The sequence below is a fragment of the Spea bombifrons genome, chromosome 2, assembly GCF_027358695.1.
Source record: "Spea bombifrons isolate aSpeBom1 chromosome 2, aSpeBom1.2.pri, whole genome shotgun sequence".
NCBI lineage: Eukaryota > Metazoa > Chordata > Amphibia > Anura > Pelobatidae > Spea > Spea bombifrons.
The window spans coordinates 72,912,080-72,927,581 of record NC_071088.1 but is presented as its reverse complement, the minus strand read 5'-3'; the positions used below and the strand labels follow the sequence as shown (position 1 = coordinate 72,927,581).

The 15,502-nt window shown below is 40.0% G+C and overlaps 1 protein-coding gene across 1 annotated transcript in view; it reads left to right on the top strand.

Moving 5' to 3' along the window:
- Window positions 1-15,502, top strand: part of COL16A1 (collagen type XVI alpha 1 chain) — a 65,411-nt gene that overhangs the window by 12,954 nt on the left and 36,955 nt on the right. The window contains exons 4-10 of the mRNA XM_053454753.1: window positions 889-1,006; window positions 3,024-3,147; window positions 3,420-3,695; window positions 3,792-3,872; window positions 4,291-4,431; window positions 9,871-9,915; window positions 11,728-11,763. Coding sequence (XP_053310728.1) covers window positions 889-1,006; window positions 3,024-3,147; window positions 3,420-3,695; window positions 3,792-3,872; window positions 4,291-4,431; window positions 9,871-9,915; window positions 11,728-11,763 — 821 coding nt within the window. The remainder of the gene's footprint in view (window positions 1-888; window positions 1,007-3,023; window positions 3,148-3,419; window positions 3,696-3,791; window positions 3,873-4,290; window positions 4,432-9,870; window positions 9,916-11,727; window positions 11,764-15,502) is intronic.

Here is a 15,502-nt window from a genome sequence, read left to right as displayed (position 1 = left end):
TTCTCTTGTCTCTCTCTCTCTCTCTCTCTCTCTCTCTCTTTCTTTATTCTCTCTCTCCTCGATTCCCCTATCTAGTCTTTCTCTTCTGTCTTTCTCTTCCATGTTCTCTCCTGTCCTTTGTCTTTTCACTTTTGTCACTCATTTGTTTTTTCACTTTTGTCTCTCCTTTCTTTCGTCCATCTTTCCTGCCCATGTTTCCACCCTCTTTTCTTTAGTTCCGTTTCTTGCGCTCCTCTATATTTTGTCTCTCCTTTCTCTCTATTAAACCAAGAATTAAGCTATCCCTGGTAAAGTTGTGCCATGACCAAACCCTGACCCCACCCCAGACACAGCCTCTCAAAGAATGTTTAGGAAATGGCTTAGCACAAGTGGGAGCCCTAGGCGGTGCTAGTGTCCTTTGTGTAAATTAATTGTGGCCCTGGTAGCTGCTTTGTTTCCCTGTGGCTAGGTAGCCATATATCTTATTTAAATATTGTTATGTCACCACAAAAGTAGATGAATAAATAAAATAAAGATAAAAAGAGGAATGTTTTAAATGAACTAAACCAGGATTTCTGAGAAAGAAACATTTTGCAGCACTGACAAATAGGACCAATGTTACCAATTGAACTGCAGAGCTGTCTTGACAGAAATGCCCTGTAGAGAGATACAAGTACATGGTGTGGATGCATGCTGGTTTTTTTTCTAGCATTTGGGAGGCTTTGTTGGTGAAACTAATAACTCCAGATTAAAAAGAAAAGAAGACAGCACTTGATAAAATCGTTTGGAAGACAAATTCCCGCTGTTACGTGTTTATTCTTCGATATTAATACTGGATACATAAGCCATTGTTAAGTAAGGAATTGGAGGTCATACTAATTACAGTATCTACGTCTCTCTTTTCTACAGGGTTCAATCTGATCCGCAGATTCTCCATACAGAAATTAAGCTCAGTGAAAAAGATTAGGAATCCCAAAGGTCCTCTGATCATGCGACTTGGAGACGCCCGGCTAGTAGAACCAACAGCGTGAGTAGAGAAAGTCTTTCATGTTTTCAATACCTGAGAGAACTTTGGCATCAAAAGGGTTATTTGTAATATACGAATGTTACAGAGCATTTAGTAGATGAGGCAGATAATGTTCCATCCCGCTTAAGGAATTTGTGATGATTTTTAATGACACCCCACTCCTACCAGCCGTGATAAGTGATATGCCACCATTTTGTGATTGATGTTATGAAGGAGCATACCCCGAGGGAAGCAATTTGACAGTCTCGTAAAAACCTTCATAATCCTGGAAAGTGAGCCTTGGGCACATTATCAGCCTGGGCACCTCTCCAACTCATTACGCAATGGAGTGCTGCAAGCTTCTGCTTTTTTTCCCCCCTTTTTGGCATTTCTCCCAGACGAGACTGTATGGCTGGGAGTTGGAAAGCAGGGAAGGGGAACAGAGCAGATTAGTAAAATAACCTTCTATTTTCCAGCGAGGCTGTTAACATAGTCACGCTATTACATCATTATGAAGGATATTTAATATGACATATGACATCACTAATACCAAAGTAATCAAGATAGGTGTTATTTCCAGTGATTTATATAAGTTTATTTATACGGGTTGCAGCTCTGTTGAAAAAACAATATCATTTAAATGTACTTGTAATAAAATATGTAATTTAGTTATTGAAAATGTGCATCTAAAATATTATTATGATACAAATTCAACAGTCACACTAGGTGCATGCAGGTACTGACCAGAAGGCAACCTAGGATATGTTATAGGGCCCTTGAAAAGAAGCCTAAACACGAGCTTCTAAGCCTACCTGGGAACTTTTAGGCTCCATCTACCCAGAGCCTACCCTTATGGGAAGTGGCCAGGATGACCTGCTGACATTGTGGGACACCCCCATTTCAGAGGGAAATTGGTGGGGAGTGGGGCGTGTTAGGACCCTGGAGTGTTGACCCAGGAGAACTGGTGCTTCTCATGCAGTCTCTGGGCCAAATGTCACCTCCAGCTAAAATTATTTTTTTCCATCTTTAGCTCCATCATTTTTCCCATTTTAGGTTATTGAAAAGGGGACTGTCTAGGGAGGAAAGGGGGACATATGGACGATCGGACTATAGTACAGTAGCCCAGGGCTTGCCCCACTTGGAGCCTGTCTTCCTTAAAAATATGTGCTACTGTCCGCAACCCCTCCCCCCCGATTTAGAATGCCTGGTGCTAAGTCTGACTTTGTATAAGACTCATATTATGAGAAATCAAGGTCTGGTGTAGAGATACATTCACAACTGCAATATTTTATGAATTAGAGCAAGGTCTGGCATAAAACAGTACACATTCTGATAATTTGCCAAAGAAACTTGCTGTACATGTGTCTTTCGGGAAAAGTATATGGATCTTCAGTTTGATTCTGGTAATGTAGACCCATTTTTGGTTCTTTATTTGTTTCAGGGCACGGGGGAGAGATATGGCTGGGAACTAGCGGATGTTCTCATTTGATTTTTATTTACTTTCTCTAGTGGGGCCTGGGGTATTGTTCAAAGAGATTTTGTATTGAGCATAATCAAGAGCAAGACTAACACACATTGGAGCCTTTCATGACCAGAGAAACCTTCAATGAATAATCAAATACACCAAAAGCAGGAGGCCGACTTGGTGCCAAATCCTGCCTTGGCTTAAGATAGAGATTCCAAGAGTAAATTGTTATTCTATGAACAGTTATTTAAACATCAGCCATCTATACTCATTCCAATAAAATTAGTTTTCTCTGTAGTTTTACGGCTATTGTTTTTGGATGTCTCACTCTCCTTATTTAATTACGTTATAAATATCTGACCAATGTACAAGCGCCATAAATCAAGTAGATACAAATAGCAATGGTGTGTCTGTAAATGTCTCACAGCATTAAAGTAAAATATCTTCAAAACTGGGTGGGCATCCAGCAGTATGGTTTATGAAATAGTTAAATGACTGTGTTGAAGATTAAGCAGGATGGGAAGAAGGAAAACAAATAAACTGCGTATTGACACATCTAACGTGCACCCTTAGACAGGTGTTCCCACTTGGTTTTCCCAATGAGTTCACACTTGTGGTGACCTTGCTGTTGAAGAAACAGACAACAGACGAAGATTGGTACCTTTTCCACATCAGTGACCAGCTTGGCTACCCACAGGTAAGGACAATCGACCGCATTCTATTATATTTCTGTATGATATGTTATGGTATTGAATTCTGATTTAATTTATTTGGTACTTAAGGAAATGAAGAAATACTTGTATATGTCTGTCAGGTTTTGTTCAGATTATGTCAATGTGTCTTTTCTTAAAAGATTATACTCATCCTTTCCCCCATGAAATGTGTTTCCACTTTCTATTTGAAAAACCCTTGCACTCTATTTTATATCAGGTAACCTTAAACGCACATCTACATTTACCTCCTCCACAGATCTCCCTAGGCATCAATGGTAAGGACCAGAGTTTAGAATTCCAGGCCAGAGGGAAAGACAAAGAGTATGTGGGCTGTACCTTTACTGGGCAAGGTGTATCTCGTGTTTTTGACAATGGATGGCACAAGATTGTACTTAGTGTTCAAGAGACAGTGGCGTCTATTCACATTGACTGCAGTTTCATGGCCTTCAAACCTATTGAGCCAAGAGGACTTCTGGCCACCGATGGGCACACCTTCATCGGTTTGGATACAGTGAATGGTGCTCCAGTCCACGTAAGTCCTAAAAACAAAATGACATTTTGTAAATTGTGTGGAGGGCACTTTTACAACTGCTTGAAAAATAACCACTTGCTTCTTCTTTACCTCCAGATTGATATTCAAAAATTTTTGGTGTACTGTGATCCACTGATGGCTATGCAGGAAGGGTGCTGTGAGATCCTACCCTCAGGTGTAAGTTAGATCCTGCCTTCACTTTTTTATGGATTTACTGTATATGCTTCAGTATTGGGAAAACATATTTATAACAGAAATAGTCCCTGAAATGTTTTTAGAGGTAGAGGTAAATTTTTGGGGGTAGATTTTTTTGTTTTAAATGTTTTTCTCACTCTCTCCATTGCTATACACTTAATCAGCAAGAAAAGAAACAGAATAAGCCCTGATACGAGTGCTACAATGGTAGCTTGATGGCACATCTACGATTTTGGTTATCTGATGCTGGCCAAATGACTCTATAGTACTGAATATATGTTGTTAGATATGTGTTGGATAAACCCTTAACATTCAACATTATCTAGGTTAGCTTTTTAAAGCAATATAAATATTCCTCACAGTAATGTGTCTATCCGTGTCTCTTATATTCCCTACAAAGTGTGTCCCCGAGGCTCCTAAAACAAGACGACAAGCAGAGATGGCCGACAGCCCACAAAGCAGCAACCTCATCGAGCTATCCAGACAATCCAGACAAGGCTACACGCGCTGCTTCTGTCTGGAGGATGCTTTGAGCAAGAAGGTAAGTGGACCATTAAGATGCTTCCTGCAATGGAGCATAAAACAATTCCTAATGCATATATTCTTCTGTTTCTAAATGTATTTTAGGAAATGCGGTTCATTGTAATTGCTCATCTCATTTCAAAGGAAAATTGCTTTTCTGTCATGTGTAAACTGTATATTTTTATTCCTTGACCTGATCTTCTTTTTATATATAATTACTTTGGAAAGATCTGAAACAATGCTTATCAAAAAAGAAATTAAAGATATAAATGTTTGGCTTTTTTTCCCTCAAAATGTAGTACTATAAGTTTGTGCTAGACATAGGAAATAGAATTTGTTGCCTGTGGGTCTATGTATTATCCAATTAGAAGTCATAGGGCAAAATTATAGATACAATTATCCATCGATCCATCCATCCATCGATCCATCGACCCATCCATCCGATATTAGATATTGTAACTATGGCATAGATCACAGGCTGTACACAGTACTATGTGCTACCTATAAAAAGGCATATAATAATTTGGAGATCCTAAAGTTTATGTACCCTGCTAAAAGCTTCACTGCAGAAAACAGCACACTAGTAAAATAGATTACATTTATAATGCTCTCTCTCTCATCTCTTTTTTCCATAACATATGAGATGATACATAGATATATACCATAATTTACACTATATATAGATAATACACACTCGTTAAGCGATTGTATAAATATAAGCTAGCATTTTACATCCAGCTGCTTCTGTTTACGTCTACTATTTACATCTTCCAGCTGTCCAAAGCTGGTATGCTCACTTAAAGCACGAGTCTTATTTACGGTGATGTATACAGAATGTGAGGAGCGCTGTCTGCACTTAAATCCTCAGATCTGCTCCCTGTCTTAAGATAACAGACTACGTGCCATTTCTGTACCCTATCTACAAGTGCTTTCATGGATACATTCCATAGCGTTCTACCCCTGAGGCCTTCCACGCCTTTTCATTTGAATATCTACAACACGCCTGTGTCTGTAAAATCTGTTTGAGGAGGGCAGGGTGCCACAGGGCGTGACGATTTCCACAATATTGGTACTTGGTAAGGGTGTAGTTTTAATGTGCGGTAAAAGTTGGAAGGGCAGACATAGAAGTTAGGTTAAGTCCAGTTAGGGAAATCCTTCAAATCCTACGTTCTACATTCTGACATGCCTGGGTAGAAATCACCCATAGTGATGTATTATGTAAATAAATTCACAGTTAAACTGAACAACGTTTCTATGACAGTGTGATGAAGTCATACTTTACATGATGCCCCACTTTACACTATACAAATTAATACTGAATGTGGCACCCCCCCATAGATATTGTTGTGCAAATTGTCACCAGATGACAGTAGTCCAGATGCGTACCTGTGGTCCATTGTCTCCTGAGGAGATCTGCTCCACCCCACTTGTAAGGCTAAAACCCGTGCCCATGGTTTGCTGTTCATCCTATTCAGAAGTGATGCTGCTTTGTATGATTTGTGACACTTCCACATAAGTATCTTCTCAGAATTAGTATAATGATATGTCTTTATAACCTTCTTTAAAATCAATGAGACAATATATTGCATTCCTTAATTAGTTTATAATTGAATATACTGCGTTGGCTTATTTATTTAGTGGAAGGTTTCATTCCTCAGTTTGTATTTATATGGATGGATTTCAAAATATGTGTTTCTTTAATCTGTAGCTTTTTTTCAAAATATAACAATGCAATAATCCATGCAGGTGAAGAGTGCAGTCCACTGAGTACTATACCTCTTGTGGGTCCCTCTTTAGCATGGACAGCGCGCCCTTTCAACTAGACTTGGGCGCCGGCCAACTCTTTGTGTTCGTCTTCGCGGGGGGAAAAATATTTGTATTCTGTGAATATTCACCCGTTCCTGTGTTCGGTTCGGCAAATATTCGTGTACATCCTTCATGTTCGTTTTTTTCTTAGTTTTTTGCTGTTTTTTGTAAAGTCGCTTGTACGGACCTTTAACTCTTGGAGCAAGGAGACCAGTGGTCTCTCCCGGCCAAGTTGCGCCGGCATGGGTTAAAGGGCTGTGCGAGTGAGCCTATTGGTCGCCTGCAGGGCGACCAATAGAGTCGCTGGCACAGCCCTTTAACTCCTGATGGGTAACATGGCCTGTCTCCCCGATCCAAGTTTAACTCTTGACGGCGAACCTACGGATTTCCGCTCCCGTTATCTACACAGCATTGCAGGGGTTGATGCCAGAGGAGGCCCCTGCAGGCCACCAATAGAGTCGTTTGCACAGCTCTTTAACTCCTGGCGGCGAACCTACGGATTTCTGCTTCCTTTAACCTCTGCGATGCTGCGTAGATAAGGTAGGCTAGATGGGGAAGGGACCAGGGAGATTACTAGACGAAGATGAACACGAAGATTCTTTGTGTTGTGTGTCTTCGTCTACGTTTTGCCGCCGCCATGTTCGTATGTTTGGTATTCGGGCTGAACAACAAAAACGCACCCTTTGTGTTCATTTTCATGTTCGCCAAATACGAATGGACAAGTCTACTTGCAACTTCCTTCAGTCCTTTTTTCTTCTCCCAAGGTCTCTGTTTTGTAAGAACCCTTAATGTTTGCTGTGTGTACCACATTATTCCACAGCTCTAAAAAGTATGTCTATAGAAACAGAAAAAAAACATTTTTAATATGACATTAAATTAAGTAAACAAAAATGTATTATTCTTCTTTTAAGTATCTCATTCATTCACATAAATAGCCATTGATAGTTCCCAAATTCACATAAAAACTCTCGGCAGACCCACATCTCCAACTGCAACCCCTATAACAAAAGTGTCCCTCTTTTGATGTTTGAAAAGTTAGGCGGTGGGGAGTAAAGTCACCACTTATTTCATTTGGATGTCTATGACATTCTGTACTCCTTCGTACAACTTACCCTGGATACAAACATACAAATGAAGGCAGCCTGGTTGTCCTTGGACACACAACCTGTGTCTTTCATCAGGAGGACCAGACCCACAAGTATATTTTTAGTAAACCCTAGTAAAACTTTTTACAACTGCATTTTTCTAATCAAGTGTCTCATCGTGCTTGATTTAATGTATGGCATGTTTCATAAGTTGCAGTCTAGGGTTTTTTTAAAATTCTCTCTCATCCGAGCTCAGGCATTACTTTAAAGAATGGCCACGTGTTGAAAGCTTAAGATTTGTGAAGTTTTTTCAGATGATCAAAATGCAAGAGAGAAAAGGAAGGTACACAACGAGAGAGAGAGAGCGAGAGAGAGAGAAGGAGGAGGGAACTAAGATAAATGAATTCACAAACTGTACAGAGAGCATAACACAAACCTCAAAAGCCATTAGTGGTAAAGGGTTTGGAAGGAAACTCTCTTGTCTCTGCCTAATTCAGTTTTAACTTTATGCTGACTTAGCAGGACTCCTACTGTATCTCCATTGCATGGAATACATTGGAGCCAGACAGCCGGCAAAATTAATTGGAGGGAAAGAGGTGGAGGGAGCAGTAAAAGATACCCGGCTACACTGAGGTACATAAAGTATATCAGTATTAACACCTCAGAAGTGTGCAGGTTCTAGTTCTAGGTACATACACTAAAAAAATAGTGATTACAATTGACAATGCCTCAACTAAACCGATGGATAGCAGAAATGATACAGTGTTCCTCTGTGAATATAATGTTAGTACATGGTTGTATGAAAACTTTGCCCAGGCTTGCAAAGATGATGGTTGCATACAATTCCAAAGTTCGGTTTGGAGGGCCAAACAGTTGGTGTGATACGGCAGAAGCGTGGGCTGTTTAGACAAAACCCTTAAGGGCCACATGTGGCTTGGTGCCCTCTGGCACCATGGAATCATAATGTATCATTTCTTTTTTAGTATTTAGTTTTGCTTGTAAATTTAGTTATCCGAGGCACAGACCGAACGCTTGAACAAACCAAACATTTTGTAGCCAGATGATAATTTGTCTCTCCACTGTTCAAATGGAAGCAATTCAATATTTGTACAGATTGTTCGCCTAAATGTAGGGTACACAAAGATTGTTCCAGTGCTGAACGTGATAATCTGATTTCAGTTGCACAGGTTGACTTCATAATAAAACTAGCTGAACAGCCCCACATCATCTACATTCCATAAAGGATCTCTCTGAAATTGTTATAAATTAACAGTGACATTCTACAGAGGCTGCCATGCAGATTTGGGGCCACTTTTATCCTTGGGGGCTACGTCACACGCGTTGATAAGCCAATTTTTCAAACATTGCCCCAGGATCACTTTTTATACATAACCCTCAAAGTCCCAGGGGTGGAGGGAGCAAGAATAAGTGGCAAACATCTCGCTACAATGAGTATATCTATATTGATTAATCACTTACCAGCAAATGCTGTACAGTATTAATGATGCAGTGGCAAGAGATTTAAGCATCTTTATTTAGCATATATATACACACTTAGCATATTTTAGCAAATATACAGTTTTGTCTACCGAAAGGGTAGATGAGCAGAACAGACTTCCAGCAGAACCTGTAGAGGATAATAGAGAACGTTTAAACACGCACGAGACCGATATATTACTTTTCTGAATCTAAAACTAGACCAAGGACAGATTAAGGTTGGATGAATAATTTTTATTTGTCATTGAATGTTTCTATGTTTCTGCGCTTTATTTCACATGCATGAGGCTTGATAATAACACTTTATATTGTCTGTTGAGCGTTACGTGTAAAATATACACGCATATAGTAGTTTATGTGGCCTTATATTCTCTTCCTTCTGTACTTATATAACATCTTGGCTATGCTGCTGCGTAGACATTTGCTTACACAGAGTCTATCCCAAATATTCCTGCCTGTAATCTATATAAATGAAAGTCATTATTATTTAACTTGGGCAGAAAGTCTCAATCCGCAGAAGAAACTCCATTCATAGCGTGGATACATCACTCTTTCCATCAGTATCCCCAGCCAGAAATATGGGAAAAAAATCAAGAGACGGGAGGTGGAAGAGGGGTTTGTTCAGCCAGATGGGGGGGGGGGAGATGTCCTGATCCTTAAGGTTAAGAAGGCTTCCAAGAATGCAGGAGAAGAATGGATATTTTGTTCTCGGTGTGTGGGCACAAATCATTTCCACACAAAGGAATGAATGAAGATTGCAATCTGCACGTTTATACAGGGACCAGCGGACATAATACCCCCAAAATCCATGCTGTCTGCACCGTGACAGTCTGTTTTAACCTCATGTGTAAAAGCTTATTTGCACTGTATCTCCTACCTGCTCGCACAGGACTTCTATGGCAGGAGGATGCTGTGCCTGCTGCTGTACCAAGTTATCATTGTACTCTTGTATGACTGTCTCAATGTCCGGAACCTTATTCACTTACTGCTGCACAGTACCTTTCTGATAATGCATTTGCTACAAACCCAAGAACGAAGAAGGTTATAACTACTTTATTTATTATTTCTAGGGTGAGAAGGTGGTTTCTGGGATGCCCATCGAGCTGCCTCCAGAGGTGAGTCTGAGTCTTGAATGGAAAACACAGTTTTGGATTTCATGGGGGTTTATTAACTAAATGCTGAGTTCTCAGGTGAGCGGTGACTTTGTTATGTATATCCTACCCTGGGGAGTTTCTGTTGTGAGAAAGTCCAGTATAATGCATTCTTAAATCTAAAATACATCATGGGAAACTTCATTATAAGTACTGTTGAAGTACATTCTCTGAAATGAAAATGTTGCCATAGACACTTACCGTATTTGTCATGTGACACAAAAGCAGACACTGGCAGAGAGTTGCCTTATAAATGTAGAAAGCTTCCTAAAAGTTTTTTTATGATTAAACCTTTAGGTGGAAGAATAAAATGACAGGTATGCTAATGTTTTAAAGGGTGTCTAAGTGGAACAGCACCTTTAGCTATTTCAGGCCAAAAGGACCCATCTTGCAGGAAAAAGTCTTCAGAGTTTACGTTTCGAAATGTGTAGTGAACTCAGCGAGAAGGAATGCTTCACGCTCCTACCACTTATCTGCAAGAGTGGATAATCTTGAAAAGCACAATTAGGGGCAATGCAAGAGAAAAGAAACATGGATCGCTAATAACTGACTATTTGGAGGGTGTTACTTTCTGTCTTCTTTATTGTCAGCTATCCTTCGTACCAAAAAGTAAAATGACTGATGGCTAATACAGAATGCAAATAATTGTTTGTTATAAGCGATGGCAGGGGACACTAATTGTACGGTAGAGTAAAGTGTCACTTGCATTTAAGAAAAAAAAAGAAAATACTTAAGAATCCATAGAAAACCAATAATAAGCACTTTGACTGCCAGACGATTGTTTGGGCAGAGACAGCCAGGCAAATCCATTAATCAAGACGTGATAGTTATTCAGGGCAATCGCACAATCTTCAGGTGGAAGCTGTATGGGGTAAAGGAAGAACACAGACAGAATAAAGATTAGAGCGAGCAGTGGCTTGTTGCGTCGAATGCCAGAGGTGCGCTACTACAAAAGATAATGTGTCTGACAAATTTACGGTTATGAGGCTAAAAGTTCTTCTGTGGCATTTTCCTAATTAATTGTGCGTTGATGAAAAATTGATAAAAGTGACATTACGGATGATGTATGCTACTATGGCTTTTATACACATATATACGGAAAGGCATATTAACTAGGAAACATTATTTAGCCACTAAACAACAGTTATTGGCTACAAATGACTGCGCATCAAGAGGTGCACTTTAACACTGTTACAGATGACTTACTAATGTAAGGAAGATAACTTTAATACTCCCAAATGCCTACTGACGGAAATCAAATGATCCCTGTCCGCAAAAAAAAGCACGTAATGTTTCAATACGCCATTTTTCATGGTTACAATGCCTTCTTCCAGGTGAGCCGTCTGACACTTACTAGCAGTTGTGTTGCAATGTGACCTACCGCTAATAGACCCTTGTGTCCTTTAAACCATTAGTAAATATGACAATGTTTGAAACTAAAATGTTGTTGGGATTAATCCTCTACTGTGCACTTTGAATACTGATGAGGTATACAGTTTTGAGGTCTATTAGTCTTACTCTTTTGACCCCTATGTAGTCTGAGGGTACCTTTTTTTGTGTTCATGCTCAAAGGATTTCCTTAGTGTTAATCCATTAATCCATTTTATCCTTAAATACTGTGCTCTGGCTTTTGTAAATCAACCTGCATGCTAACATGACTTCTTTGTATTAAGTCATGTGATGTTAAGTACTTGTGTTAGTTGACCGTATGTGATGTTCGCAATAGCTGTTAACACCAATAGCTGTTAACACCATTTGTGTTTGTTCTTCATGTAGTGTGTATCCTGTGCTTTCCAGCTTCCTGAAGCCAATGTGAGTATCTGCTATCACACATGCGTGATTACAGGGTGTCAGCCCCACCTTACAGGGTACCCAAGTGGTGCTAAGTTGGTAGGGGGAGATGCCACCAGGTTCCCTTCCATGATAGGAAGCAAGTACCTGGAAAAAGGGGCACTAGAGACATCGTTCAGCCAGGCCACTAGAAACCCAAGGGTCAATTCTCAACTATAGTAAAAATAAATGTGCACCGATTCTGGCTAATAATTCAGTAACTTAACATTTAGTTTTCACTTTCGGAAAATACTTTCTAGAATCAAAAACAGATGTTAGCTTCTATATTGGTTCAAGTTCAGGACTGTCCATGTGGTCACATCTAGAAAAATAGAATCTAAAGTGCCTGCTATTGGCCGGTTCAGAAACAGCATGTGATTATTTCTCAATTTCTGGCAGTAGAACAACGGGTTTCCGATTCGTAAACAGTTTGATCTGTTCCAGTATCTGAAATCACTTTGCTGGATAACTGCTGTGTGTCTCTTATTTTTGCTGTGCTAGCTTTATATATTTATAAATAGTGAGTTATTTGTCTAGCTTTTCCAGACCAGCTCTACTCCATAATCGTTACCTCTGTCATAAACAGATAGCTGCACTATTAATACAGTTTCATAAATTCTGATATAGAAATAACCTTTTCCGCATGCTACAAGTGTTCATTTCGGATAACGAGGATCGACATGAGGAAACGTATCATAACAATTCTGATTTCTTGTTCTGCGTAATGATGTTCATCCTTTCCCAAATGACACACGATTCCTATCAGGTGTTTCTGTTGTAAGCTGCACTGGAAGCTACAGCATTGCTTCTACATTAGTTCAATTAGCCAGGTTCTAGAGATTACTTTCAAAAAGAGGTGGTTATGATTAGTGAAAAAACTATAAGGAATATATAATTAGAGTTAAATTCATTTATTGTTTATTGTTGAACTTAATTACTTTTTGAGGATAAAACAGTATGTAGACTCACTTCTCACCCACTTCTAACCCATTGCATGCTGCCCTTATCCATGGCTAGCCCCATCCAGTGGCATACTTACCTTTGGCACTGTCTTTGGCCTAACCCAGAGCACCACAGCCTGCCATCCCCTAGGCGCCACTGTCCTTTCTACTGGGCATCAGGATATGATGTCCTATTCTGATGCCTCATTTTTAAAGGAAGTATAGGGCAGCCCAATAGGGGGCTCAGGCTCCCTGTTATGTGGCAGAGACCTGCCACTCTAGGACTGGGCCTAGTCGCACAGGGCTAAAATATGCCACTGAGCCCATCCATCGCACTCCTGACTACACCCCTCATGTGGCTCTAGATTGTAAGCTTGTTTGAGCAGGGCCCCCCTCAACTGATCTCTGTAAGTCAATTTGTTATGTTACATACTACTTGTTATGCCCTGTCTACCCATTGTACAGAGCTACGGAATTTGATGGCGCTATATAAAACATTAAATAATAATAATGTGGCTAGTTTTGCCCTTATATGTTGATCGCCCCATCTGCCTCCCTAATCCACTACTTCAGAAAGGGAATATATATATATATATATACATATAGATATATATATATGCAGAGAATATACTAGGCTGTTCCTTTAGTTAAATTACATTTAGAACAATACAAAAGCTGGGCTTGTAAAGGATTTCTTCGCAAGACAAATAAGGTTTGGGCTTCTAGTGCCACTTGACCATCCTAATTTTTAAGCCTTACGTATTGTCTCTCATGTTTTGCCTGATATATGACTAAAAAGCTTTTATATATATATATATATATATATTTTTTTTTTTTTAAAAACTACTTAGAGGTACCTTGGATTTAATTTTGTCCTTGGAGGCATGTTAGATGAATCAGCTAATTGTAACATTTGTACATCAGTTAAATTAGGTATGACAGCTAGTACCATCATAACTAGACCATTATGAAATACGACACTGGTCAACTGACAAAAGCGGGAAAGAATAATGCAGACAGTGACATGTTATACTCTTTCCCTGCGGCCGTATGTATGGTGCTGGAAAGAATGTCCAATATAACCTTTTTTTATTGTGTGGTGAGAAAAGAATGGCTTCTTTTCAAAAGCAGCTGTGAGTCTTTACCAGGTGTTCTTCACTTCTGGGAAGTACAATATATATATATACAGTGGGGCAAAAAAGTATTTAGTCAGCCACCGATTGTGCAAGTTCTCCAACTTAAAAAGATGAGAGAGGCCTGTAATTTTCACTATAGGTATACTTCAACTATGAGAGACAGAATGAGACAACAAAGTCCATAAATCACATTGTCTGATTTTTAAAGAATTTATTTGCTAATTATGGTGGAAAATAAGTATTTGGTCAATAACAAAAGTTCATATCAATACTTTGTTATATACCCTTTGTCGGCAATGACAGAGGTCAAACGTTTTCTGTAAGTCTTCACAAGGTTTTCACACACTGTTGCTGGTATTTTGGACCATTCCTCCATGCAGATCTCCTCTAGAACAGTGATGTTTTGGGGCTGTCGCTGGGCAACACGGACTTTCAACTCCCTCCAAAGGTTTTCTATGGGGTTGAGATCTGGAGACTGGCTAGGCCACTCCAGGACCTTGAAATTCTTCTTACGAAGCCACTCCTTCGTTGCCCGGGCGGTGTGTTTGGGATCATTGTCATGCTGAAAGACCCAGCCACGTTTCATCTTCAATGCCTTTACTGATGGAAGGAGGTTTTCACTCAAAATCTCACAATACATGGCCCCATTCATTCCTTCCTTTACACGGATCAGTCGTCCTGGTCCCTTTGCAGAAAAACAGCCCCAAAGCATGATGTTTCCACCGCCATGCTTCACCGTAGGTATGGTGTTCTTTGGATGCAACTCAGCATTCTTTCTCCTCCAAACACGACGAGATGAGTTTCTACCAAAAACGTTCTACCTTGGTTTCATCTGACCATATGACATTCGCCCAATCCTCTTCTGGATCATCCAAATGCTCTCTAGCAAACTTCAGACGGGCCCAGACATGTACTGGCTTAAGCAGGGGGACACGTCTGGCACTGCATGATTTGAGTCCCTGGCGGCGTAGTGTGTTACTGATGATAGCCTTTGTTACTTTGGTCCCAGCTCTCTGCAGGTCATTCACTAGGCCCCCCTGTGTGGTTCTGGGATTTTTGCTCACCGTTCTTGTGATCATTTTGACACCATGGGGTGAGATCTTGCGTGGAGCCCTAGATCGAGGGAGATGATCAGTGGTCCTGTATGTCTTCCATTTTCAAATAATTGCTCCCACAGTTGATTTCTTCACACCAAGCTGCTTGCCTATTGCAGATCCAGTCTTCCCAGCCTGGTGCAGGTCTACAATTTTGTTTCTGGTGTCCTTCGACAGCTCTTTGGTCTTGGCCATAGTGGGGTTTGGAGTGTGACTGTTTGAGGTTGTGGACAGGTGTCTTTTATACTGATAACAAGTTCAAACAGGTGCCATTAATACAGGTAACGAGTGGAGGACAGAGGAGACTCTTAAAGAAGATGTTACAGGTCTGTGAGAGCCAGATATCTTGCTTGTTTGTAGGTGACCAAATACTTATTTTACCGAGGAATTTACCAATGAATTCATTAGAAATCCTACAATGTGATTTCCTGTATTCTTTCCCCACATTCTGTCTCTCATAGTTGAAGTGTTGGTGAAAATTACAGGCCTCTCTCATCTTTGTAAGTGGGAGAACTTGCACAATTGGTGGCTGACTAAATACTTTTTTGCC